The 27876-nt window shown below is 46.1% G+C and overlaps 1 protein-coding gene across 1 annotated transcript in view; it reads right to left on the reverse strand.

The window, feature by feature from the left end:
- Positions 1 to 27876, reverse strand: part of LOC144511204 (perilipin-2-like) — a 62753-nt gene that overhangs the window by 10569 nt on the left and 24308 nt on the right. Inside the window, exons 6-8 of the mRNA XM_078241290.1 lie at positions 22432 to 22625; positions 14358 to 14489; positions 9573 to 9836 (exon numbers count right to left, since the gene is read on the reverse strand). Of these exons, the coding sequence (XP_078097416.1) occupies positions 9573 to 9836; positions 14358 to 14489; positions 22432 to 22625 (590 nt within the window). The remainder of the gene's footprint in view (positions 1 to 9572; positions 9837 to 14357; positions 14490 to 22431; positions 22626 to 27876) is intronic.

Consider the following 27876-nt stretch of genomic DNA (forward strand, 5'->3'; position numbering starts at 1 on the left):
AATGCTTGTCAGTTAACTCTGTCACCATCAACTGGTGCATTCTCCATGGTAACTCCTTTACCAATTACAAACCAACCAGCACTTGCTTCTCATGCCATACAAATTGCGGTTTCCGCCCTTATGCTGGTATTCTTGCAAAGTGTCCTGAAGAGTACAAGATGAAAAGCTTCAACACGCCTTTTTTTTCCAGCAATACCCAAGTTCAATGTGACCAAATTACTATTCCCATTTTTGTTAACAGTCTCGTCTTTATCTCATATCTTTTGGAACCCATTTATGCAACAGTCCCAGATAGTCCCTCATCTAACAAGTTACTGACCTCCTCAAAAAAATGTTCAAGGAGGTTAGTTAGGCATGACTTACCTGTTACAAATTCATGTACAGTTCATATTCGTCCAACTGACCAATCGTTCTGTCCCGAATGACAGATGCTAGTGCTTTCCCCATAACGGACATTAAGTCAGAGAGATTTAATAATATAACTAAGACAATGGCCCATAATGTTCTAGCCTCTTCCGCCAGCAGAATCTTCCCGTGCTGCCGAAGTCAATGAACATTTGAAGGGCTTGCTGCATCCACCAGGGGGGAACCCACCTCAGTGGGGCTGGAAAAATCCAAAATTAAAATTCTAATCCTTACCGATGGCAAGGTTTGTTTTCAAATCCTTCCATTGCCTCAACCCTCCCTACCTCTATAATTTCTTCCACAACCCTTTGAGATATCGGAACTCCTCCAATCCTGACCTCTTACATGTTCCCAATTTTTAATCGCTTCATGAATCGGTAGCCGTGCCTTCAATTTCCGAGGCCCCAATCTTCAGGACATCCAAAGTTCTCAAACTCATTTTTTGTCTTTAAAACATTCCTTAAAACCTAACTCATTGACCAAGCTTTTGGCCAACTGACCCCAATATCTCCCTATTAGGCTCCGTGTCAAATTATGTTTTATAATGCTCTGGTGAAACAACTTGCCATTTTTTATTATGTTACAAAAATTATGTAGATATAAACTGTGTTGTTCTACAATTTCTTGCTTTGTCTCTCTCTCTCCTCCCCATCCCCCAGTGCCCCTTCTTTAGTTGCACTGGCAATTTTCCAACCTATGGGGACAATTCCTGAGTCAAGACTGCTTTGGAAGAGCATAAATGTCTTTCATGAAATCCGATTCGATGTTACACTGCTCAATACCGATGGCAAGGTTTGTTTGAAGCAATAGACGCATTGTGCAGTATTTAGCACAAATCAATAAACCTGCCACTTTGCTACAGAAAACTCATTGTCTGCGTGCTTCAAGGATACATTAAGATCAAGGTGCAATACAATGCAAAAATGGGACACATTCTTTTCTTCCCAGTTTCAGAAGGTTGACCTGGTCCTAGTGAAATTTGATATTCCTCAAATTCTAATCCCAGCTGAGTAAACGCAACAACCAAAATTATCATAGATCTACACCAGTTATGATACTTATCAAAGTAACACATCAAAAATGGGGCTAAGAGAAAATGGTAGCGAGGTAAAAGGAAAGGTCGCTCTCAAGGGAATAAGGGTAGTACTGTGTTCTGATCTGACCAGGAGCATTATGTAAAGTTTAAAGTTAAAGTTTATTTATTGTTGTCACAAGTAGGCTTGCATGAACACTGCAATGAAGTTACTGTGAAAATCGCCTCGTCGCCACATTCCAGCGCCTGTTTGGGTACACTGAGGGAGAATTTAGCATGGCCAATGCGCCTAACCAGCACATCTTTCAGACTGTGGGAGGAAACCGGAGCACCCGGAGGAAACCCACACAGACACGGGGAGAACATGCAGACTCCACACAGACAGTGAGCTAAGTGGGAATTAAACCCGGGTCCCTGGCGCTGTGAGGCAGCAGTGCTAACCACTGTGCCACCGTGCTGCCTGTAAATGTAATTACAGAATCAATGCAATGATCGATGTACATTTTGATGGAGGCTGGAAACCTTGCAATCTTTAAAAAGTATTTGGATGAGAACTTGAAATATCATAACATTCAAGAATATGGGACAAGTGCAGGAAAACGGGATCAGCGCATCTTTAGTGGTAGTTAATGTCGGTGCAGACTCGATGGGTTGAAGAGCCTTTTCTGTGCTATACGACTCTATGACTTTATAATTAAGTTGGGGTGGGGGATGGCCAAGGTCAGCCTTCCCACCAGGAGGCTAATTGAGCCTCTCAACTGGTCAATTAAAGGTCAATTATAGCCTTCACTCTGCCACCCTGGCATGATCACCTGGCGAGGTGAAACCATGATCATCTGGCAGGTGTATGCGTCACTGCCTTTTGGTTAAGATAAAGTATTAGGTCAACCCAAGATAGGAATATAGGAACATAGGAGCAAGAGTTGGCAATTCAGCCCTTCGAGCCCGTTTCGCTATTCTATATGATCTCCATCTCACCCTAGGGAGTTAGGGTGAGATGGAGATCAGGTCAATATTGTTGATAGAAGATTAAGAAATGATTTACAGGTGTCACAGTAAGTTTCAGAGTTAATGCAGAGAGTTTTGCTCCAAGTGTCTGTAATTGGAGGTTCCCTGGCTGTGAGGTCCTGATTTGTGCTGTGGAACCAGCTCAGGAAGAAACAAAACAATAAAGAAAGGAGGAAGCAGCAGGAAGACAGAGCAAGAATAGACACAAAGTAGATTAAAATTATCTTGCATCAATACTTAGAGAGAGAGAGCACAAGAGTGGGAAAGAGAGAGAAAATACAAGTTAGTATTAGTGATCGCCGCCTGAGGTTGATGATCATTCCAAGCTTTGTTTCAAGAATCATAGAATCCCTAGCATGCAGAAGGAGGCCTTTTGGCCCATCGAGTCTGCATCAACTCTCCAAAATATCATCTACACAGGCCTACCTCCACCCTATCTCTGTAACCCCATGCATTTAATCTGCTAATCCCCCTAACCTACACACCTTGGGACACTAAGGGGCAATTTAGCATGGCCAATCCGCCTGACCTGCACATCTTTGGACTGTGGGAGGAAACTGGAGCACCCGGAGGAAACCCATGCAGACACGGGGAGAATGTTCAAACTCCCGCACAGACAGCTTTTGCTTTTTATGGTTGTCAAAGCTCTAAAGTTTAAAGTTTATTTATGTTTAAAGTTAAAATTTATTTATTAGTGTCACAAGTAGGCTTACATTAACACTGCAATGAAGTTACTTTGAAAATCCCCTAATTGCCACACTCCAGCGCCTGTTCGGGTACACCGAGGGAGAATTTAGCATGACCAATGCACCTAATCAGCACGTCTTTCGGACTGTGGGAGGAACCTGGAGCATCCGGAGGAAACCCACGCAGACACGGGGAGAACGTGCAAATTCCACACAGACAGTGACCCAAGCCGGGAATCAAACCCAGGTCCCTGGCGCTGTGAGGCAGCTTGCCTATCTCAACATGATTAAGTTGGTTAAAATAAGCAAGGCAATTACTTTTTCATCATACAAGGGTGGAAGGTACATGGTCCGCGTTCCACTCACACACACCATTTCATATTTAAAAAAGGAAATGTACCACAGTGCTTTTAAACCATTTCATTTTGAACGAGACTATTTAAAAATACTGAACTCGAATGAGTACCGTACAAGCTGTGCTCAAAATTGGCCTCAAGCTAAGGATAGCCCACCAAACTAGTTTGATTGAATTTAGTCTTGTAGGTGGAAAAGACTAAATGACTGGTATTGTGGAACATCAAATGACCCTCGGATTTGCTGCCCATTCTCGTCATTACCATCCTCACCCCAACCCCAGGCTAACCCATTCCTTCCACACAGCGGGAGTGACAAAGAATGACCCTTCATTAAAACTCAAAGAATGATACAGCACAGCAACAGGCCCTTCGGCCCACCAAGCCTGCACTGATACGTGGTTTCTATCCCTCTGTTCACCTCCTGTTCATGTGTCTATCAAGATACACCTTGAACGTTGCTAACGTGCCTGCTTCCGCCACCTCCACAGGCAGTGCATTCCAGGCACCCACCACCCTCTGTGTGAAAAACTTTTCCCGCACGTCTCCCCAAAACTTACCCTCTCTCACCTTAAACCTGTGCCCTCTTGTAATCGGGTTTCCATGCTGTAAACCTCTATGACTCTATAACCCTTCCACTCTGGGAAAAAGCCTCTGACTATCCACCCTATCTATGCCTCTCATAATTTTGTAGATTCTATCTCCCCTCAGCCTCCATCTTTCCAGTGAAGAAAAATCTGAGTTTATCCAACCTCTCCTCATACCTGAAACCCTCCAGATCAGGCAACATCCTGGTAAACCTTCTTTGCACCGTCTCCAAAGCATCCACGTCCTTCTGGTTGTGTGGTGACCAGAACTGCACAGAATATTCCAAATGCGGCCTGGCTAATGTTTCATAGAAAGTCTCAACAAGACAGCTTCTTGTTACACCTCCTTCTTAAATAGATGGCGCTTCAGGAAGCAAAGATCTACATATTTGTCAATGCATTATCTTTTCCTCTGGGCCTCTACATCAAAATGATCTAGATTTTTACAAAACTGTGCCCCCATTAGCACGATGCATAGCCCAGGGATATCATTTCCAATCCCATATTGGTTTAGTTGTGATATCCACACAGGTCATACAGAAAATATCAACATTCATAGAATCCCTACAGTGCAGGAGGGGGCTTTCCGACTCTCCGACAGGCCCTATTCCCATAACCCCACACATTTACCCCGTCAATCCCCCTATCCCATACACCCTGGGACACTAAGAGGCAATTTAGCATGGTCAATCCACCTAACCTGCATATCTTTGGATACTAAGGGGCAATTTAGCATGGCCAATCCAGTTAACCTACAAATCTTTGGACTGCAGCATATCCTTCTATCAACTACTGCTGGTAAATCAGACTGTAGTTCAGGGGTGGTGGGCCTTGCAAAAGAATGATGCCAATGCGATCAAAGAAAAGTCGATCTTCATTCCCGTGTAAAGTTCTATGCTGCAGTTCTATGTATTCTGTGGTCCAGTGACCATCTAATTCTTTCCCATGGCATTCCTTTCTTCCTCACTCAGTTGTTTTCTTCTTCTTTCCACAATGTCTTTGAAAACCCAAGCTTGTCATCACTTTACCTACCTCTTCAAATTTGACGCTGGTCTGTATCACAGCACTTCACTTGGGCTTCTCAGCATGGCATTAGAAGAATAGGATCCCATACCTTGGAGTCACTATACTGGATTCTGCATCAAGAGCCAACACCATTCTTTGTGGATTTGGAATGCAGGACAAGCTTTGCACTCGTAATTTAGTTTGGCCCCAAACGCCTAATCATCCCCTGTCTTTTATTTTTTATTGTGGCCACTTATGTCTGCTTCTCCAATCTTCATCTTCACAAGTGGAAAATTTCATAATTCTTCAATTGGAGGAACAGGGATAGGTTAGTCAGCTCTTCAGTTATATCATGGTTGATGTGATGCTAGTGTGCCTTTAAGAATTTATTTTTAAATCATGTTCTCTGCAGTTAAGCAGGCCTTTTGATTTTATTGTTGCCGGACTATCTGCTAAAAGTCCTTTTATTGCTGCTTCAATGGTTTAAATGGGGTTTTGTTTATTTTTACTCTGGGCCTCAGGTTCTTTCTGGGATCGTTTATGACCCTGCATTGTGACGGAGAAGATTGATTGACAAGTCAAAGTCAGGTGGTTCCTCCCCAGAAGAATCCATGGGTTCATTTTCACTTTTGGTTTTACAGTCAGAAGCTGCCCTTGTTGTCAAGTGGCAGGCAGGTTTTCTCTCTCCCTCCATGGTATTGTAAATTCTACTGGCTAGCTGAATGCAGGTCTCCTGGCCTTCCTGGAGTGAAAATTCTGCTGTTGGTGGTTTTGCTGGCTAGTAATTAGAGTCTCTCTCTCCCTGGTGTTTTGGGAAGCTATTCTGACTTCAAGTTTGTCTGTGTGTTTATCAAGAGAACTGTAGCATCCAACCAAAAGACTAAGTTCCAGCATCACGTGAGCATTTATATTTTCTGTGCTAAACCTGTGGCATGGTTATTTGGTTCGAGCAATATTTAGCTGTTATAAGCTTTATACAATATCATGATTTTTTTTGTTTGTAATTGATAAAAGTTATTGCTAATGTTCTTTCTATACATGTTAACTGTATTCGTAAATAAACTTTGTTTGATAAAAACTTCCAAGTGAGTCATTTGAATCATACCTGAAGTGAAGCATCTCATGCTTACCCTAGCCAAATTCAAATGACAAAACTTATGATCTAGGCGGACTTCATAAACCACTTTGGAGTTTCTGACCTGAATTATAACATTGATTTGTATCCTAACCCCGTCTACCCTCCTTGGGTCTGTCACTCTTGATATCTTTGCCCAACAACAAAATAAAACCCATCCCATAATCCTTAAGTTAAGCAACTTTCAACCAGAGGCCAAATTATATAGGAAATGGAAACATAAATTTTGGAATTCTTTTCCCCACAAGTTTAAGTTTATTTATTAGTGTCACAAATAGGCTTACATTAACACTGCAATGAAGTTACTGTGACAATCCCCTAGTTGCCACACTCCGGCACCTGTTCGAGGACATTGAGAGAGAATTAAGCATGGCCAATGCAGCTAACCAGCCTGCCTTTTGGACTGTGGGAGGAAACCAGAGCACCCGGAGAAAACCCACACAAACACGGGGAGAATGTGCAAACTCTGCACAGACAGTGACCCAAGCCAGGAATCGAATCCAGGTCCCTGGCGCTGTGAGGCAGCAGTGCTAACCACTGTGCCACCGTGCTGCCCACAAGGTAGTAGAGGCTGGATCTTTAAAATCTTTCATGGCCGAGTTAGATAGATTTTTGTTACATCAGGGAATCAAGGGTGGGGGTGCAGGCAGGAAAGTGGAGCTGAGCCCACAACCAGATCAGCCATGATTCTACTGAATGGTGTGGCAAGCCCGAAGGGCTGAATGGCCTACTCCTGCTCCTATGTCAGGTGCAATTGCTACTCTCAAGATTACAAATTAAGGCTCATTATTAGTTTAAAAGTAAAGCTACTCTGCATCAGGCTGGCCTATACTTTATGTAGGGGGCATCGAGTGCCCAGAAGTATTGCTCTTTTCAGGCATCCTGCATTTTGATCACGAAAGATCACCTCCAACTGTAGTCAAATTAAAGCACTTTGCATGAGTCTTGCACATAAACTTGGCTTTTGCAAGATTCTCTGCTTTCTGGATTATAATGTGGAGATGCCGGTGTTGGACTGGGGTGAACACAGTAAGAAGTCTCACAACACCAGGTTAAAGTCCAACAGGTTTATTTGGTAGCATATACCATAAGCCTTCGGAGCGCTGCTCCTTCGTCAGATGGAGTGGAAATGTGCTCTCAAACAGTGCACTCAAAAATTTCCACTCGATCTGACGAAGGAGCAGTGCTCCGAAAGCTTATGGTATTTGCTACCAAATAAACCCGTTGGACTTTAACCTGGTGTTGAGAGACTTCTTTCTGGATTATATCCAGTCCTCCCGCCCAGAATATCTAGGTATTTTAAAAACAGGACAATTAAGTCAAGTGCCATTTTGTACTGACAGTATTATTATAGTACTAAAATGCAAGTACAGAGGCTAAACTTGTTAAAAAGTCCTGAGATTGAGGCATTTCCTACAGGACTGGTGTACAGTTAGTTTATAATACTTAGCAATAGATGGTCACAGAAAACATGTAGAATGATGCAGCGCCTTGATTATCCAGGGTTAGTAAGGTCACCACAAATGTTATAGAACTCATGACAAGGCAGGTCATAAGAGCATGAACTTTTCACAAAGAAAATGGAAATTAGGGCCTCAAAACTAAAACCCATCCCTTTTCCGAAAGGGGAATTCAGAGAGTTAATTCTGAAATCCCTCTGGAGCTGCTCCGTTACACATTCTCCCTCGCTGAACACGGAACACGGCTCCGAGGAACCTGGCCGCTTCCCAAAAGCTTTACTTCATTGTGACCGACTGAATAATGAACCCAAGATAAGTGGAGCACCGTTAATATCTACTGCAATAATTCCTTCTGGAATAAATTGCTTTGTGGTTTTGCAGTTACCAGATGCAGCTGGGACATAATGCCACTTTGCAATTTATATTCAAATTTTTTAAAAAAGGGTTAGACACAAAAATGGCCCGAGACCAACACAATCGCAGCATTTGTAGAACATTTCCCATGAGTTCTAATTAATAATAGCATTGGAAACTGTTGCAAAAAGGATAGTAAATCTTCCTTGTGCCTGTGCATAATAAATCCTCCAGCGCTCTTCATGAACATTTCTTCCCCTTATGGTAAATCACAGTTCATTACCAATATTTAGGACCCTTGATAAAAATTTGTTCTTTGAACGCGTTTGTTTAGGGCATCATGTATTGAGGCATACAGGCATTTGCATGTGGAGTTTACAGCTCGGCCAACTGGTCTATGCCAGAATTATGCTCCACAATGTTCCTATTCGCACCAACAATCATTTGCCATTGTTTAGTTTTAAAGTTTATTTATTGGTGTCACAAGTAGGTTTACATTAACACCGCAATTAAGTTTACTGTGAAAATCCCCTAGTCGCTGGTTGAGGTACACTGAGGGAGAATTTAGCATGGCCAATGCACCTAACCAATGCACCACTTCTTTCGGACTGTGGGGAGGAAACAAGAGCATCTGGAGGAAACCCTCACATATATGGGGAGAACGTGCAGACTCCACACAGGCAGTCACCCAAGGCCGGAATCGAACCCAGGTCCCTGCTGCTGTGAGGCAGCAGTGCTAATGACTGTGTCACCGTGCCGCCCCTTTTAAACTCCATGGTGGGATGTGAATCCATGCCCCCAGCCTGGGCCTCTGGATTACTAGTCCTGTGGCGTGATCACTATGCTACTGTTTCCCCCAAACCGGAACTGGTATGTGAGAATAAATGTGGTAGAGTCATAGAGATTTACAGCATGGAAACAGGCCCAACTTGTCCATGCCGCCCTTTTTTTTTAAACCCCTAAGCTAATCCCAATTGCCTGCATTTGGCCCATATCCCTCTATACACACCTTACCCATGTAACTATCTAAATGCTTTTTAAAAGACAAAATTGTACCCGCCTCCAATACTACCTCTGGCAGCTTGTTCCAGCCACTCATCACCCTCTGTATGAAGAAATTGCCCCTCTGGACACTTCTGTATCTCTCCCCTCTCACCTTAAACCTATGCCCTCTAGTTTTAGACTCCCCTACCTTTGGGAAAAGATATTGACTACCTAGCTGATCTGTGCCCCTCATTACTTTATCAACCTCTATAAGATCACCCCTCAGCCTCCTACGCTCCAGGGAAAAAGATCCCAGTCTATCCAGCCTCTCCTTATAACTCAAACCATCAAGTCCTGGTAGCATCCTAGTAAATCTTTTCTGCACTCTTGTAAGACACGCTTGTCCACCTATTTGTTTGCTTCTCAGAAAAAAAACATAAGAATAGTTTTAAAAAAATGAAAAATGTCAGACCCATTTGCTGGCAAGCAACATAAAGCACAAGGCTCACCAATATGTTCCTCACTATTTACCGTGAAGGTCCAGAATTTGAGAGGCACTTACCAGTACGAAACTGATAAGATGACTCAAGGCATTATCTTTCCACGCACATCGGGCTTCCCATACATTCCGCAACTTCCCTTCTATTTGGGATATAAAATGCCCCAGGGAGATAGCAAGACCACTGGAGCAAACCTGGCTGTAGAACCTCTGTACAGTCTTGAGGATTTGCTGCTTCATCATCTGCACTGCGTTCGATATTTCACTCAGGCTAGTAACAATATCGCTGAAGACACTCTGAAAGTTCTTAAGGCCAGGAACCGCCGGCTGCAAAACAAAACAAAGAGTTACATACTGCCATTTCCCTTTAGAACTAGACTGATGCTACTTAATCAGCTGAAATCTCTGCCCAGTTTACGGCTGGTTTCCTCCGGGTGCTCTGGCTTCCTCCCACAGATGTGGAGACGCTGGCGTTGAACTGGGATAAACACAGTAAGAAGTCTCACAACAGGTTAAAGTCCAACAGGTTTATTTGGTAGCAAAAGCCACTAGCTTTCGGAGCGCTCGCTGCTCCTTCGTCAGGTGAGTCGGCAGTCCAAAGATGTGCGGGTTAGGTGGATTGGCCATGCTAAATTGACCCTTAATGTCGGGGAGACTAGCTAGGGTAAATGCATGGGGTTTTGGGGATTGGGCCTGGGTGGGATTGCGGTCGGTTCAGACTTGATGGGCCGAATGGCCTCCCTCTGAACTGTAGGATTCCATGATTCTATGGGTTCATCAAACACAGGCTAATGTTTTCTCTTCTTCATTCATGGCCTTAACATCAATATAGTGAAAACAAAGATAATGTGAATAAACACCAGGGACAATGGCTCCATTGAGATAAGAAATACTGGGCTAAATGAAGTAACGTCTTTTTGATTTGACTAATCATTGTCACATGTGCTGGGATACAGTGAACAGTATTGGGAATGATTCTCCCATCCTGCTGTGCTGCTTTGGCAGCGCAGCGGGCTGGGAGACTCGAGTGGAGGCCGTTTCACAGGCGCCACGGTCTCCGTGAGTCTCCGGTAGCCGGATTTCCGGTGCCATCACTTCCGCGCCAGAAATTGGTGTGGAGCTGCATAAATTATGGTAATCTTCATTACCATATATTTTAAATCTTATTAACGGGCCCGGGACTGAAACCTCCTGGCCCGCTAGCATCTCCCCCCAACACCACCCCCCCCCCCCCCGCCCCCCCCAGGAGTGTTTCACTCCAGTGGGGTCTACAATAACTCCCCTCGGCCCGACCCCGCTGGAGTGAAGGGGAGACAATCAAGGCCCCCCCCCCAGAAAGTCAGGCACCAGCGGGAGGTGCCCATTTGGCATTGCCAGCCTGGAGATCGAGGTGAGCCAGGGGTAGCGGGGATGGTGAGGCGGGCCCAGACACGCCCCGGGGGGGTCAGCGATTAGGCCAATGGGGGGGGGGGGGGGGGGGGCGTTGGCTCGCATAGTCGGTGATGAGGAGGTCATGAGACTGGCCAGTGATTGAGCTGGCCAGCAATTGGAAGGCCAGCAGTGCGGGGCTACTGCGCATGCGGCGATCTCCACTACGACACATCGGCGCATGCGCAGCGCTGTGCTGCCAGCCTCTCCAACGAAAATAATCCCTGCCCACTAATTTTCAACGTGATTCATGCTGGTACACGCTGCAGTGTACAGAGTGTGGGAGATTAATTTTGAAACTCCCGCTGAAAAAACCAGCGTGATTTATTCCAGTTTTTATGCAAATCTGACACTTAGAATTTTTTGGGAGAATCGCCCTCATTGTTTCTTGTGCGCTGTACAGACAAAACATACCGTTCGTCAAGTACATGTGGAGAAGGAAAGGAGAGAGAGCAGACTGTAGTGTAACAGTCACAGCGAGGGTGTAGAGAAAGATCAACTTAGTATAAGGTAAGTCCATTCAGAAGTCTAATGGCAGCAGGGAAGAAGCTGTTCTTGAGTCGGTTGATCTGTGATCTCAGACTTTTGTGTCTTTTTCCCGACGGAAGAAGGTAGAAGCGAGAATGTCCAGGGTGCGTGGGGTCCTTGATTATGCTGGCTGCTTTTCCGAGGCAGTGGGAAGTGTAGACAAACATCGGAGGCTGGTTTGCGTGATGGACTGGACTAATACCCAGCTCCAAACAGAAGAAGCCAGAGTTCATGAGTTTGCCTCCATTTTGAGACACCCTCTCTGCAACTTCTGAAGTTTTTAAATTAGGAGAATGGCATCAGTGGTTGAGCCACCATTGTGAAAGGGCAACCTTTCCATTGGACAGCCTGTGGCCACAGCTCAGGTTTGGTGGGCAGAGAGGGAAGGCCTCAGGTGGGTGCCTGGAATGCTGGTACAATATCCCCCAGGTCTGTCATTGGGAGGCCATCTCCCGATAGATAGCCTCGTCCCCGAGGAGGGGGGAGGGGAAACTATAGGCAGACTGAAAAGTTCCATTTGGCCTCTGTGGGCCACTGTGGCACAGTGGTGAGCACTGCTGCCTCACAGCTCCGGGACCTGGGTTCAATTCCGACTTCAGGTGACTGTCTGTGTGGAGTTTGCACGTACACCCCATGTCTGCATGGGTTTCCTCCGGGTGCTCCGGTTTCCTCCCACAGTCTGAAAGACGTGCTGTTGAGGTGCATTGGCCATGCTAAATTCTCCCTCAGTGATCTGAACAGGCGCTGGAGTGCGGCAACTAGGGCATTTATACAGTAAATTCATTGCAGTGTTAATGTAGTGTACTTGTGACACTAATAAATAAACTTTAAAAAACTTAAAACAAAGCAATCAGCAAACTTTGAGACAGGTACTGGCATATCAATGTTAAATACAGTACTCTGTACACCATTGATCACAAACCGATCGATGTTTTACCAGCGCAAAACGCTTAGCACTTTGCAATCCCCTGGGAAGCAATGTTATCTAACTGCACTTCCAAGCTCCGTGGGGCATATTTCCTTGTTGCTATGACTTTATGCAAATATATCTCAATTCTTATGGAGCATAGAAGAAGCAAACTGGCCTCCAGTCCAGTGAATGCAATCTCATGGCTTCAACACAGGAATGGTGGAACAAAGAGCATTAGGCACTTGGAGAACTCCAGCAAAAAAAAAACATGGTTCCATATAAAAGGAGTCAATAAAGAAAAAGGAAAGCACATTCTATAGCAATGCAGTCACTTACCAATGCTTCTCATGGGTTGGCTTACAACTATTTCCGTTGCCGTAAAATTAAAGTGATATTAAATAAAGGCAAGTGTTTGGAAATACAAGAGGAATGTTCAATTGCTGACAAAAAAGAAATAAGCCAGCTGTAGCACGCATGCGCGAGGCAAGACATTGCACTTTGGATCCACTAGACCTGTTTCTTCTTTATTGCTAAATTTGAAGTACTGATGGAAACAAAGGCCACAATCAAACTTTTACAGATGCACCATAGAAAGCATTCTTTCTGGTTGTATCATAGCTTGGGTATGGCTCCTGCTCTGCCCAAGAAGCAAGAAACTACAAAAGGTCGTGAATGTAGCCCAATCCATCGCGCAAACCAGCCTCCCATCCATTGACTCTGTCTGCACTTCCCGCTGCCTCGGCAAAGCAGCCAGCATAATTAAGGACCCCACGCACCCCGACATTCTCTTTTCCACCTTCTTCCATCAGGAAAAAGATACAAAAGTCTGAGGTCACGTACCAACCGACTCAAGAACAGCTTCTTCCCTGCTGCTGTCAGACTTTTGAATGGACCTACCTTGCATTAAGTTGATCTTTCTCTGCACCCTCACTATGACTGTAACACTACATACTGCACTCTCTCGTTTCCTTCTCTATGAACGGTATGTTTTGTCTGTATAGCGCGCAAGAAACAACACCTTTCACTGTATGTTAATACATGTAACAATAATAAATCAAATCAAAATCAAAACAGCCCTGTTGAACACGGGTAAAAATTCCATAATGGCTAAATTTCATGTGAGGGGTGCACAGGTAAGGGACATGCCTGGAATTATCCCCTGGCAGTCCCCCCAGCAGGGCCCCTACAGTACTGGGGACATTGCCAGGGGCCCTCTGGGGAGCTCTATTGTGGGGGTTCCCATTTTCCATGATGGGTGCAGGGAGTTGCCCTTCTGTGAGTGGCTGGGGGTTCCCCTTCTCTGTGGAAGGGTGTGGGGGGGGGGGGAAAGTGGGGGATGTTGCCCTTCTGTGTCAGTTTCGATGTCACCTGGGGGGGCACTGCAAGCCTCACCCTGGTTTTCTCACCTGAGTCAACACTCCGTGGCCGGAATCGTCCCAAAAATGCACAATCTCTAAGTGAGACAGATTTCTCTTTGTACAAACACTAAAGCTGCAACTAAGAGGTGTTTAAATACAAATAATTTTCTTGGAAGAGACACTTATTTTGTGACCTGCGAGGTCTGTTTTGAAGTCATCCTTTGTGACCCAGGTGCCAAATTTTGCAAAACCATGTCTGGAATTCTCCGACCGTTCACTCCCCGCCGCTGCAAGGGAGGATGGAGAATTTGGCGGTCAGCCAAATCTCCGCTCACTGCAGCGGGCAGGGAGAATCCCAGCGAGAATCCCAGCGGCAGGAACGGCAGGAGAATTCCGGCCCATGCTTCTGGCAGGAAGTTCAAGTTGAGCATCAGAAAGTCACAGGCACCCCTCCAACGCGCCCCCCCCCCTCCCCCCTAATTCCAATCCATCGAATTTAATTCAAAAAGCTTTGGAGAGAAATCCACCAATTTCCTGACAATTTCTGCTGGACAAGGTTCCGTGCTGGTTTGTAAGTTTAGCCTTCCACAGTCTGCTGAATTCTAGCTTTATAGTAAAACTTACCTCCACAATCCCACTTTCCTTTTGCTCTCCTTCCTCGTTGTTGGTGTGCCAGCGTAATGCCAGCCTACCGATTGGATCTTGCACCTTGGAATTGCTGCTGGCAACGTCCGCGTTTTCCTTGGCAGATGTTCCCTGGAAGGGAAAGAACAATTTTTGCTTCCATCAAAACGAATTTCCATGGTGGTTGAATCAGAGAATCCTACGGTGCAGAGGGAGGCCATTCGGCCCATCGAGTCTGCATCGACCACAATCCCACCCAGGCCCTATCCCCATAAACCCATGCATTTACCCTAGCTAGTCCCCCTGACACTAAGGGGCAATTTAGCATGGCCAATCCACCTAACCTGCACATCTTTGGACTGTGGGAAGAAACCGGAGCACCTGGAGGAAACCCACTCAGACACGGGGAGAATGTGCAAACTCCACACTGACAGTGACCCAAGCCGGGAATCGAACTTGGGTCCCTGGCGCTGTGAGGCAGCAGTGCTAACCACTGTGATACTGTGCCGCCAGCCCCTGTCCCCCCCCCCGCCTACAATTCTGCGAGGGCTTACAGGAAAGTCCTTATTTTGTTCAATAAGCAAATCACACTATGTAAAGTGTACATGTTACATTTAAACATGTGATCCCTTTCCATACCCGTCACAATCTTCACATCTCGCTAGCAGATTGCTGGTTTGTTTTGGTTATCTTAGCTCAGTACATGCTGTCTTGGAGAATGGGGAGAGGAAGGCTATAAAGATAGGGTGACAGGAGAAGGAACGACTCCATGACCCCAATAAATCACTCTGTGCATGAGATTTGTGGTACTCGTCTGAAAATCACTGCAGCATTTTAATCCAAATTTCCCTATGCCCCCTTCTTCATTTTTCCCTGGAATCCTTTCCCAGATGGGCACAGGTCGGAGATCTTTAGGGGCAGTGGGTAGTGTCCTTGCCTCTGAGTCAGACGTCCTGGAGCCTGAATCCCACTCCAGGCCATGAAAGGTGCAATCGTAATGCAGCTAAATCGGGTTGATTATCAACCTGTAAATCCTTCCAAATCAGTCTACAGCAGCAAGTAACGGCAGGAGAATCTCCTGGTCAGCCATGCTTGATGTGGAGTGGCATCCCACTGATGGCCTGTTCCAGGACTATCTATCCCTGGGAACAGACATGCGCATGTGTTTTATCTGCCTCATGTGCCACTTGACACGGGAAAGCCTCCAAGTCCAGGTTGAGCACATGTTAGATCCTTTCCATTCAGGCAACAAACAAGTTGTTTTTTACAATACATCAAAAGCATTTCAAATTCTTGAGCCTGTGTTTTGACTCACGAGTATCCTTCGCACACTTTCCATCTGTCTGAACCCAGTGGGAGTATCTTATCTCCTGTGGGTGGGAACAGAAGCCCATTGCCAGGAAGAAAAGAAGGATCCCTGGCACTGAAGCAAGTGCTTAGGAGCTGGTTGGGAAGAAGAGGATGGCACAGTGGTTGGCACTGTTGCCTCACAGCGCCAGGAACCCGGGTTCAATTCTGGCCTTGGGAACCTGTCTGTGTGGAGTTTGCACGTTCTCCCCGTGTCTTCGTGGGTTTCCTCCGGGTGCTCCAGTTTCCTCCCACAGTCCAAAGATGTGCAGGTTAGGTTGATTGGCCAGGATAAATTGCCCCTTAATGTACCAAGATGTGTAGGTTAAGGGGATTAACTGGGTAAATACATGGGGTTACGGTGATAGGGCCTGGGTGTAAGAGAGAAAGTTGCATATTAGACAGTTCCAGACTTGCGAAATGAGTGTTGTTTTTGAACTCTTTCACAGAAGGATTTCAAGATGCGAAGTAGAAGCTTGAAAGAAAATAAGCTAATTTAACTCTCACATCAAACTGCCTTTAACTTTTTCGTTCAACTTCTTTCACCCAGCGAGTGGGGGCAGACTAGATGGGCTGAATGGCCTCCTTCTGTATTGTAGGGATTCTGTGTTTCTGGTCAAGGGGATGGGAAACATCAGGGTTTTCTTGTGCGGCACAAAGGGCCTCTGCTTCTCCTGACCCACAAGATAACGGGGAAGGAAAGGAGGATATTTAATATTCCAGGCTCTCCTGGTGCTGGATGGGTTTGCAGTCGGATTGGCCTGGCTTAGAAGGCACCACAGCTTCCCTGGTGTCAGGACAGCCTAATCAGCAAATTTTTAAATTAAAAAAATAATATCTTGCTGCCTTCTGCCAGGCCCGAGCTAGCCTGCTGAAAGTGACAGATTCTAATTGCACACCACAGTGTGACTGGAGGTGGAAGGCATTGGGATGGTGGAAGTAGGGAAAGATGCTTCAGCCATTTTAATTGTCCACCTACCTGCTTTCTGCACCATTGAAATAAGCCCCGTCATTGGCTGGATTAGAATCAGGGAAGAATCAAATAATCCGCACCCTGCAGAAGGCGGCCATTTGGCCCATCGTGTCTGCACTGACTCTCCAGCAGAGCATCCCAGCCCCGAAACCCCACACACTTATCCTGCTAATCCCCCTCACCTATGCAACTTGGGATACTAAGGGGCAAGTTAGCATGGCCAATCCACCTAACCCACACATCTTTGGACTGTGGGAGGAAACCAGAGCCCCCGGAGGAAACCCACGCAGGCACGGGGAGAACGTGCAGACTCTACACAGTCTGTGACCCAAGCCGGGAATCAAACCCAAGTCCCTGGCGCTGTGAGCCAGCAGAGCTAACCACTGTGCCACTCCCAAGGTCAATCTGTAAATTCAATGCTCAAGGCAGAGACCTTTCACTTAAAAGCAGAAATATTCATCAGTTAACTCTGGAAAATCAGATCAAAGGAAATTGCCTCTGATTGAGCCATCAGTATACCAGACAAGGCTTTTTAAATTAACAGTGATACAAAGTTTTTATTGAAAAATATCATCTCATTTACTATGCCTGTAAAATATTTGACTTAGACAGATGAATTGAATACCACTTGGGTGTATAGGTGCTATTAATATGACGGATTGTAATTTGCCCTAACAATCCACACGGCTGTACTTGAAACCGAATTAGAACAAATATTTAGTACAATTCACTTACTTCGTGGATCCCCATGGCAACCTATGATTCACTGAGATTTCATTTTGAATGTCAGAATGGCATGTTATGTCAGAATGTTGTGAAGCCAGGTCCATGGTGCAGGATTATAAGCAATGCTGAGGGGTACAAGTTGCAATGAGACAGTTCCAGACTTGTAAAGTGAACGAGTCTCATTTTTGAACTCTTTCACAGAAGCAGTTCAAGGTGCTTGAAAAGAAATACATTTATTCGACTCTCACATCCGGCTGTCTTTAACCTTTTGTTCAGCTCATTTCACAGCCAGATGATGCTGTACAATTTCTAATGACTGGGGTTTGAATTGGTTTTATGCCTGGGCCCCGAACTCTGGAATTCCCTCTCTAAAATCCAACTCTCTCTGCTCCTCCAACTCTTCCCCCGCCAGATGTTTCTTAAAACCAGCTCCTTGGCAAACCATTTGGCCACAGGATCTAATATCCCTTTTGTGGATTGCCCGCGTTTGGCCCATATCCCTCTATACCCATCTTACCCATGTAACTATCTTGAATACTTTTTAAAAAACAAATTATACCCACCTCTACTACTACCTCTGGCAGCTTGTTCCAGACACTCAACACCCTCTGTGTGAAAAAATTGCCCCTCTGGACCCTTTTGTATCTCTCCCCTCTCACCTTAAACTTACGTCCTCTAGTTTTAGACTCCCCTACCTTTGGGAAAAGATGTTGACTATCTACTTTATCTATGCCCCTCATTATTTTATAGACCTCTATAAGATCACCCCTAAGCCTCCTACGCTCCAGGGAAAAATTGTCCCAGTCTATCCAGCCTCTCCTTTATAACTCAAACCATCAAATCCCAGTAGCATCCTAGTAAATCCTTTCTGGGACTAGTTTTTGTCCGAGTGTATTCCTGCGAAGTGCCTTAGGGCATTTTGTGCCATATAAGAAGTGAAAGTTGTTGTTGGTTAAGTTCACCACCATTTAATTAATCCTTGTTCTAGGAAAGCTATTGTGTCATCTTCAGAGAGGTTGAACCATAGAAGATAAAATTCTGAAGAAGAAAAGAATCGCAGCCCTTTTCCACCCCACCATGATCTAGAAAATGCATCTTGAGCCAGCTGACTGCAACACGAGACATCCAGTACATAGCAAAACAGAACAAGATCTTTACGGAGACAGTGAGCTACTGGGGGAATGGTTATGTCAGAATGTTATGAAGCCAAGGTCAATGATACAGGATATAAGCAATGCAGAGGAGTGAAAGCTGCATATTAGACAGTTCCAGACTTGCGAAACGAGTGTCATTTTTGAACTCTTTCGCAGAAGGATTTCAAGATGCGAAGTAGAAGCTTGAAAGAAAATAAGCTAATTCAATTCTCGCATCAGACGGCCTTTAACCTTTCGTTCAACTCCTTTCACAGCCATAAATGGATTTTGCAGCTTTCAAAATGCATGCAGAGATGAATTTCCAGTTCAGTTAGCTGTGCACACACTATAATACTGAGGTACAGACAGCACGGTTTTAGCATGAATTATATTTAAGCAATTAGTTGGAGCAGTAGATGAATTGCAGAAAATATCGTATTCAAAGTTTCCCAATGGTCTTCAAAACCTCAGTATCAGCCCACAACCTCAGCCCGTTAATTTGGACCCATCTCAATGAAGACATTTCATCTGATAAAGATACTGCCCATTTAGAGTCATATGCCAGAGTTTTACCGTCTCGCCCGCCCGAGGCTCATAAGATCCTGCCCGAGACCAACGGAGAATGCTGTTCTATGAGCCTCGCCCGTCCCGATTCTGGGGCGGGCGAGGCGGTAAAGTTCTGGCCATAGAGATTTACAGCATGGAAGCGGGCCCTTCGGCCCAACTTGTCCATGCTACCCATTAAGCTCGTCCCAATTGCGTGCTTTTGGCCCATATCCCTCGATACCCATCTTACCCATGTAACTGTCTAAACGCTTTTTAAAAGACAAACTTGTACCTGCCTCTACTACTACCTCTGGCAGCTTGTTCCAGACACTCACCACTCTCTGTGTGCAAAGATTGTCCCTCTGGACCCTTTTGTATCTCTCCCCTCCACCATAAACATATGCCCTCTAGTTTTAGACTCTCCTACTCCCCAACTCCTGTATTCAGTGTTCTGACCAATGAAACCAAGCATGCCGAATGCCTTCTTCACTACCCTCTCCACCTGTACACAGAAGTTTTGCCACATATAAGGCTTTGGTGAAAGCACATTTGGAGTATTGTGCATAGTTTTGCTTTCCTTACCCAAGGAAAAATGAACTCACTATGAAGGTAGTGGAGCAAAAGTTAAATAGGCTGGTCCCTGGGATGAGAGGGTTGCCCTCTGATGAGAGCTCGTGTCGAATGGACCTCGCTGGAGCTCATTTTCTAGATGATATTGAAACATGCTAAGGAAGTGGCTTTCCCTGGCATGACTGGACTAGGGGTATAGTCTCACAAGCAGGGAGCAATCATTTCATACTGAGATAGGAGGTAACGTGGTTGTGAATCTTTGGAATTCTCTACCCCAAAGGGTTGTGGATGTTTAGCCATTGAGTATATGCAACATTCCAACAAACAGACTTTAGGATTTTTGGGAATATCAAGGCACATGGAGATCAGTTAGGAGTTCACTCATGATCTAACTGAAAGGCAGAGCAGGTTCACTGTCAGAAATGCAAAGTTAATAAGATTATGGACGCAATCCTCTGGCCCCTGCACGCTCATTCACAAATTGTGCTAGGACCAAAGAATTGCGGGGGAGGGGCCATAGCATGGTCGATGCTGGCTTGAATCCCTTTCAGGATTCTCCAAGTCCCCATGCCCTGATGTGGTTCATGCCCTCGCCAGGTTGGCACTATCAGGGCGCGAGGTTAACAGTGTCAAAAGGGGAGACCTTTGATGACCCTATAATAGGGCATCACTCCCTTGGTGGGTGGAGGGGCGATGCTGGTACATGATGCCAGCAAGTTAGAACCGGGGTGGCGGGGCGGGGGGGGGGGGGGTCTAAGTCAGCGAGAAGTTGGGGGTGGGGTGGTTATGGAGATCAGGGTGCCCTATAAAAATGACACCTCCATTTCCAAGGAGCCAGTCTTGCTGCCATCTTTAGGACCCCACTCCAAAGAAATTCTATGTGTGGATGAATTGTGAACGGAATCACACCAAACCACACAATGGGAATTTCATTGGCTTTCCCACTGGGGAATTCCACCCTATGTTTTAAATCATAGAATCCCTACAGTGCAGGAGGAGGCCATTCGGCCCATCGAGCCTGCACCAACAACAATCCCACCCAGGCCCTATCCATATAATCCCACATATTTACCCTAGTTAGTCCACCTAAGGGGCAACTTAACATGGCCAATCAGCCTAACCCCCACATCTTTGGACTGTGGGAGGAAACCGAGGCACCTGGAGGAAACCCACGCAGGCACAGGGAGACCGTGCAAACTCCACACAGACAGTGACCCAAGCCGGGAATCGAACCCGGGTCCCTGGTGCTGTGAGGCAGCAGTGCCAACCACTGTGCCACCGTGACGTTTTGGGACAGGCTTTTTAATTTAGGAATGAATGGGGGTCAGGTATCCTGCTCTGAATCTTGACTGATCACAAGTTTGGGCAGCATGGTTGTAAAGGGTTTGGGTGGGGAGCAGTCCAGGTTGTTTTACTGGGATAAAAGATGTACAATATGTTCACACCTGTGGATAAGGGCGTCTGTATTGACTGTGGGTAGACGTTTGTCTCCAAGCCTCAGAGAATTGTTCGGAATGTCAGGTATTACTAACAATTGTGATAACCCCCCATGATCAGCATGGGGAATCATTAATTGTCCTCCCAGTTAGGCTCATTGAATACGAGCTCCCTGAGGACTGGTAACTAGCCCACCATGTGAAACTTGTATACCGAGCCCTATATAAGCAAGACCCTGAGAGGGTCCATTAACCTTTTAGTCCTGGTTGGGACCTGTTGTGTTCCCAGAGGCTTGTGGTTATTGTTAATTTTCATTTGTGCAATAAACGGTTCCTTCACAGCTGATTCCTGGGCTTATTTTTAAAATTGTACTTTAAACTATCTGTTTAATTCTAAGATAGGATGAAGTTAGGGTTTAGATGGTAATTAAAATCAGCATTTGTACAAAACCTATGTGATTCACATTGTCATGGAGATGGGCTTTGGGAGGGGACTTTGAAAGGGCCTAGGCTATAGAAAGCCATTGCAGAATCAGCTTACAGGATTTTCTTGAGATTTCCCTGAACCTCGTAGACAGGCTAATCTTCGAGAATGAGCAAAAGAGCTGAGAAAAAAAAAGAGCGAGAAGAAAGATGGAGGTAGTCAGTGTCTGTTGTTCACCACACAGAATGCATTGGCACCATGCACTCGGATTGAAGAGACCAATTTTGTGACGATTTAAGCAGGGTTGGAAGATTTGCCCAGCTTTGGCTAGAGGGAGGAATCTCCAGGGTCGCCCTCACTATGAAAACCCGTTCAGGGATTTAAAATTATCCAGGTGTAAAAGGTAAAAAGAAATAAGCCCTCAGAAGCTTTCGAATGGTTCTTGGAAGATGAAGAATCCACTTATGGGACAAAGAAGGGGATTTTAGTTGTTTAAAAAATTACATGGAGGATGTTTTCTGCTGTGCAGAGCATTCGTTGCCTACTCTGTATTGATAAAATGTTAGTTTTAGCTTGCTTATTTCAGCATCGACAGCACCTTCCAAATCCACGACCACTTCCATCTAGGAGGACAAGGGCAGCAGATACATGGGAACATCACCATCTGCACGTTCCCCTCCAAGCCACTCACCATCTGACTCGGAGATATATTCCTTCACAGTTACTGGGTCAAAATCCTGGAATTCCCTCCCTAACGGCATTGTGGATCAACCCACAGAACATGGACTGCAGCGATTCAAGAAGGCAGCTCACCACCATTTTCCCAAGGGCAAATAGAGATGGGCATTTAATGCTGGCCAGTCAGCGACACACATGTCCCACGATTACATAAAAATTAAGCCGTATGGGGTGCACTCACCACGAGGCAAAGATCTGGCACCAGAGCAATTATTTCTTGCTTGTGCTTTTCTGCATTCTGAATGAACATGACAACATGTTTGTAGATATGGTTGTACAGTTTGGAGCTCAGAAAATACATCCGTGTGCAGTTCTTGTCTGGCAGTTTGGATGAGCTGATTGCTTCCTCATTGGGCAAATCCTCAGCCACAGTTTCTAAGAAAAAAAAAAGAGTGAATATTCGGCACAGAATGAAACTAGAGGTTTTACTTTAATAACATTGCGTTACTATCGATAGTGGACAATGGCCAGAATGCAACTTTTCCTCAATTTTCCAATTCCCAGAACAAGACATCTATGGTGCCACTGAGAAGCGGAATGTCTAGTTCAAATCCCCTCTGCCTCAGAGCCAACAGCTCACAAGATGTAGGTCTTGTTTTAAACTAAACATTTACCAGCAAGAATACGCAGGTGTACAGTTCTGTTGCGAAACGTTCAGGACCACAATGCCCCAACAGGTGCATGGTCATATTTCATGGGTGGAATTTTCCAGCCGTGCGCACCCCAAAACCGGAAGGTCAACAGACCTTTGGACGGTCCGCCAGATTTTCTGTCCCGCCCGCTGCGATTCCCACGGTGGGCAGGACGGGAAAGTTCCACCCCATGTTTTTTTGCTATTCTCTGATGGGATGTGGACATCACTGGCAATTTGTTACCCATTCCTCATTGCCCTTGAACTGAGTGTCTCACTAGGCTATTTCAGAGAACAGTTAAGAGCCAATCACATTGCCAAGGGTCTGCAGTCACACATAGACCAGACCAAGCAAGGATGGCAGATTTTCTTCCCCAAAGGACATTCAAAAACTGGATGTATGTTTGCAACGCTCAACATTTCATGGTGACTTTTATTGAGACTAGCTTTCTGTTGCATTTTTTATTAATTTAACTAAATTCCACCAGCCACTCCAGTGGGATTTGAACCCATGTCCGCAGAGCATTAGTTCAGCCAGCAATGGGCTAAGTGTACAGCTGGCACAGGCTCAGTGGGTTCCTTATATACTATGCTATTTCATAGAAAGCTGGTAGTTATGGCATTTATACAACAAGACCAATTACCAAACTTTCTAATTAAATAGTGCATGCCAGAAGTCAAAAAGTGTCCTTGTTCAAATAGATCATAGAATCCCTACAGTACAGAAGGAGACCATTCAGCCCATCAAGCCTGCATTGACAACAATCCTGCCCAAGCCCTATCCCCGTAACACGACATATTTACCTTGCTAATCTCTCTGACACTAAGGGGCAATTTAGCATGGCCAATCCACCCAATGTGGCATTTGAGGCCACAGTACAAAGGGTAGGTTTGTCTTCAAGCAATGGAAGGAGAAAATCTTCTTTTTGTCGATCGAGGGGTCCTTGGCGATCTGCCGTGACCAGGACGTGCTGCCCGAAGCTGAAATCTCACTCCACAGCAGCTGTAAAACCATTCTCAAGGGCAGCCAGATCAGTGACCTGCCCCGGCTTCCCCCAGGAGCAGAGAAAGATTGCTGCTTCGCCCTGATTCTCACAGAAGGAAAGCTGCTCCTGTTACTGGCAGTGGACAGTGACGATTGCAGCACCGTACCTCAGGCACTGCAGTGATTCAAGAAGTGATTTCAAACAACCACACAACCTCAAACAGACCATTGTCCGCAGCAAACTACCCAGCCTTCAGGTGAACAGTGACCACGACACCACACAACCCTGCCACAGCAATCTCTGCAAGACATGCCAGATCATCGACACAGATGCCATCATCTCACGTGAGAACACCTTCCACCAGGTACACGGTACATACTCTTGCAACTCGGCCAACGTTGTCTACCTGATACGCTGCAGGAAAGGATGTCCCGAGGCATGGTACATTGGGGAGACCATGCAGACGCTGCGACAACAGATGAATGAACACCGCTCGACAATCACCAGGCAAGACTGTTCTCTTCCTGTTGGGGAGCACTTCAGCGGTCACGGGCATTCGGCTCTGATCTTCGGGTAAGCGTTCTCCAAGGCGGCCTTCACGACACACGACGGCGCAGAGTCGCTGAGCAGAAACTGATAGCCAGGTTCCGCACACATGAGGACGGCCTCAACCGGGATATTGGGTTCACGTCACACTATCTGTAACCCCCACAACTTGCCTGGACTTGCAGAATCTCACTGGCTGTCCTGTCTGGAGACAATACACAACTCTTTAACCTGTCTTAATGCTCTCTCCACTCACATTGTTTGTACCTTTAAGACTTGATTAGCTGTAAGGATTCGCATTCCAATCATTTTTCTGTAAATTGAGTTTGTGTCTTTATATGCCCTGTTTGTGAACAGAATTCCCACTCACCTGAAGTAGGAGCTTACGGCTCCGAAAGCTTGTGGCATTTGCTACCAAATAAACCTGTTGGACTTTAACCTGGTGTTGTTAAACTTCTTACTGTGTCAATCCATCCAACCCAGACATCCTTGGACTGTGGGAGGTAACCAGAGCACCTGGAGGAAACCCACGCAGACACGGGGAGAACGTGCAAGCTCCACATAGATAGTCACCCAAGGCCAGAATTGAACCCGGGTTGCTGGCGCTGTGGGGCAGCAGTGCTAACCACTGTGCCACCACTAGATCCCTTTGTTCAGTATCTCCACCACTAATAGGAAACAGGAAGCAATAAATGCTCACATCCCAGCAGAGCCAGGCCATTCCCATTAGCCTGCCATTACTAGTGTTGGCTCCTTTCATCCAGAGATTTTTTTTATTCATTCGTGGGACATGGCTGTCGCTGGCTGGCCAGCATTTATTGCCCATCCCTAATTACCCTTGTTGAGAGGTAGCTAAGAGTCAACCACATTGCTGCGGCTCTGGAGTTACATATAGGCCAGACCAAGTAACGATGGCAGATTTCCTTCCCTAAAGGACATTAATGAATCAGATTTTTCCGACAATCGACAATGGTTTCATGGTCATCAGTAGATTCTTAATTCCAGATATTTTATTGAATTCAAATTCCACATCCTGCCGTGGCGGGATTTGAACCCGGGTTCCCAGAACATTAGCTGAGTTTCTGGATTAGTAGTCTAGCAATAATGCCACTAGGCCATCGCCTAGTTGGAGCAGGGCCGGGTGGATAAACCTTTGCTTTTAAATCATCAGCAAGATCTAAACCAAGATGCATAGGTTCATAGAAATCATAGAAACCCTACAGTGCAGAAGGAGGCCATTCGGCCCATCGAGTCTACACCGACCACAATCCCACCCAGGCCCTACCCCCACATATTTACCTGCTAATCCACGCATCTCAGGACTCTAAAGGGCAATTTTTAACCTGGCCAATCAACCTAACCTGCACATCTTTGGACTGTGGGAGGAAACCGGAGCACCCGGAGGAAACCCACGCTGACATGAGGAGAATGTGCAAACTCCACACAGACAGTGACCCGAGCCGGGAATCGAACCCGGGACCCTGGAGCTGTGAAGCAGCAGTGCTAACCACTGTGCTACCGTGCCGCTAAAATATTATAGACAACCAAAGGCTAGAGGAACTGCAATGTTCGCATTTTGCAGCAGATAGGAACAGCTCTTCCTTGGTTATTAAAAAAAACTACACGATTAAACAATGGATTAACTAAATGAAATGATGATGATGATCAACATTGATTTAAGTAATTGAGGAATTTTAGGACATGGGTAATTTGCTATAAAGCAAAAAGAACATTTATCTTATTACTTCAGCTGTATTCTCACAATACCAAGGATTTTCTGTACGCAATTTACATGTATGAGAAGACAGTACTGATTAGTTAGGTGGCAAGTGAAATCTGATTGGTAGAGGCATTGCCATAGAAAATGTACCAGTTGATGGTGACTGACAGTTAACTGAGAAGCTGTTTCCGCTAAACAAAATAAATGACAGCCATTTGCTGATTCATGCAGCAGGACAATGCCTTGACCAGAGTCAAGCTGCCCGGTTTAAATTTCAAACAATGCTCATCAGTTAACTGTCAGTCACCATCAACCAGTGCATTCTCCATGGCAAACCCTCTACCAGAGTCTGCTTGCCAACCAATCAGCACTCTCTTCTCATAAAGTTTAAATTGTTGTTCCCTTTTCATTTGGTATTCCTGCAAATTGTCCTGTTGAGTGCAAGGCAAAAGATTTCAACAAAATAAGTCTCTTTCTTCAGTAATTCTCAAGTTCTGTACTACCAAAACGAGTTTTTTCTAAATAGCCAGGAAGCCGGAACCAGTCAACTTGTCCAAAATATTTGCCTCAAGAACATTTGCAAGCCTGATATAAGGACCCTAAACATCTAGGGCCCGATCTTACCATTTTGATTCTAAGTGCTGAATCTGGCGCAATTCAGATCCAACTTGGAAATCTGCTCTCAGGTGCACTTAGCCCGAGAAGAAATCGTGGGTCTGAATCATGCTGTGGGTGGGGCTTATCGTGCCTGAAACACTGCAGCTCCGATTGGAGCTTTGAACTTCGCATGTGCAGTGAAAAAAAAAAGGAAAAACGCGCCCCTGTCACATCGCTCCTGGGCCGCAAAAAGCGGATAAAACAGCCCGGGAACAAAAAATGGTAGTGATGGCCCCCACAGACATCGCCCCACCCCACAACATAACTGTCCCCCTTCTCCACCCACCCCCACTGCTACCCAGACCAATCGCGATCCTCTGCCCTCCCCCTTCCCCCCCACCGATCGCCCGCAGAGTAGCAGCGGTTCCCCCCCCCACCGATTGCCCGCAGAGTGGCAGCGGTCCCCCTCTGCCCCGCCCCCCCCTCCACCAGAGATCCATCTGGCTTCCCTCCCCCCACCAGAGAATGATCAGGCCTCCCTCCTCCGAGATGCATCTGATCCACCTCCCTCCTTCCTCCCCCCACCAAAGAACGATCTGGCCTCCCTTCCCCCCCCCCCGCCCCAACCACCACCGGAGAACGGCCTGGCCTCCCGCCTCCCACCAGGAAACCATCTGGCCTCCCCCCCCCCCCCACCTCCCATCCAGAGAGCGATCTGGCCTCCCTCCTCCCTCCCCACCCCCCCTACCAGAGAATGGTCGCCAAACTCCAGCGCCTGTTTGAGTCAATGCACCCAACCAGCATGTCTTTCAGTTTGTGGGAGGAAACCGGAGCACCCGGAGAAAATCCACGCAGACATGGGGAGAATGTGCAGACTCCACACAGACAGTGACCCGAGCAGGGAAGCGAACCCGTGTCCTTGGCGCCGTGAGGCAGCAGTGCTAACCACTGTGCCACCGTGCTGCTCACGGACAAGACCTGTGGGCCCACATATGCCACCATGATAGTATGTAGCTACAGCGGCCTGGCAACAGACGCCAAAGAAAACAACCCACAATGACACTTGATAACCGCTTCATACGCGGTACTCATGGCAGAACCTGCCTCTCAGGGACTGGTCTCTTCAACCATCAGCAAAAGTGCACC

Source organism: Mustelus asterias, chromosome 24 (genome assembly GCF_964213995.1).
Source record: "Mustelus asterias chromosome 24, sMusAst1.hap1.1, whole genome shotgun sequence".
Taxonomy (NCBI): Eukaryota; Metazoa; Chordata; class Chondrichthyes; order Carcharhiniformes; family Triakidae; genus Mustelus; species Mustelus asterias.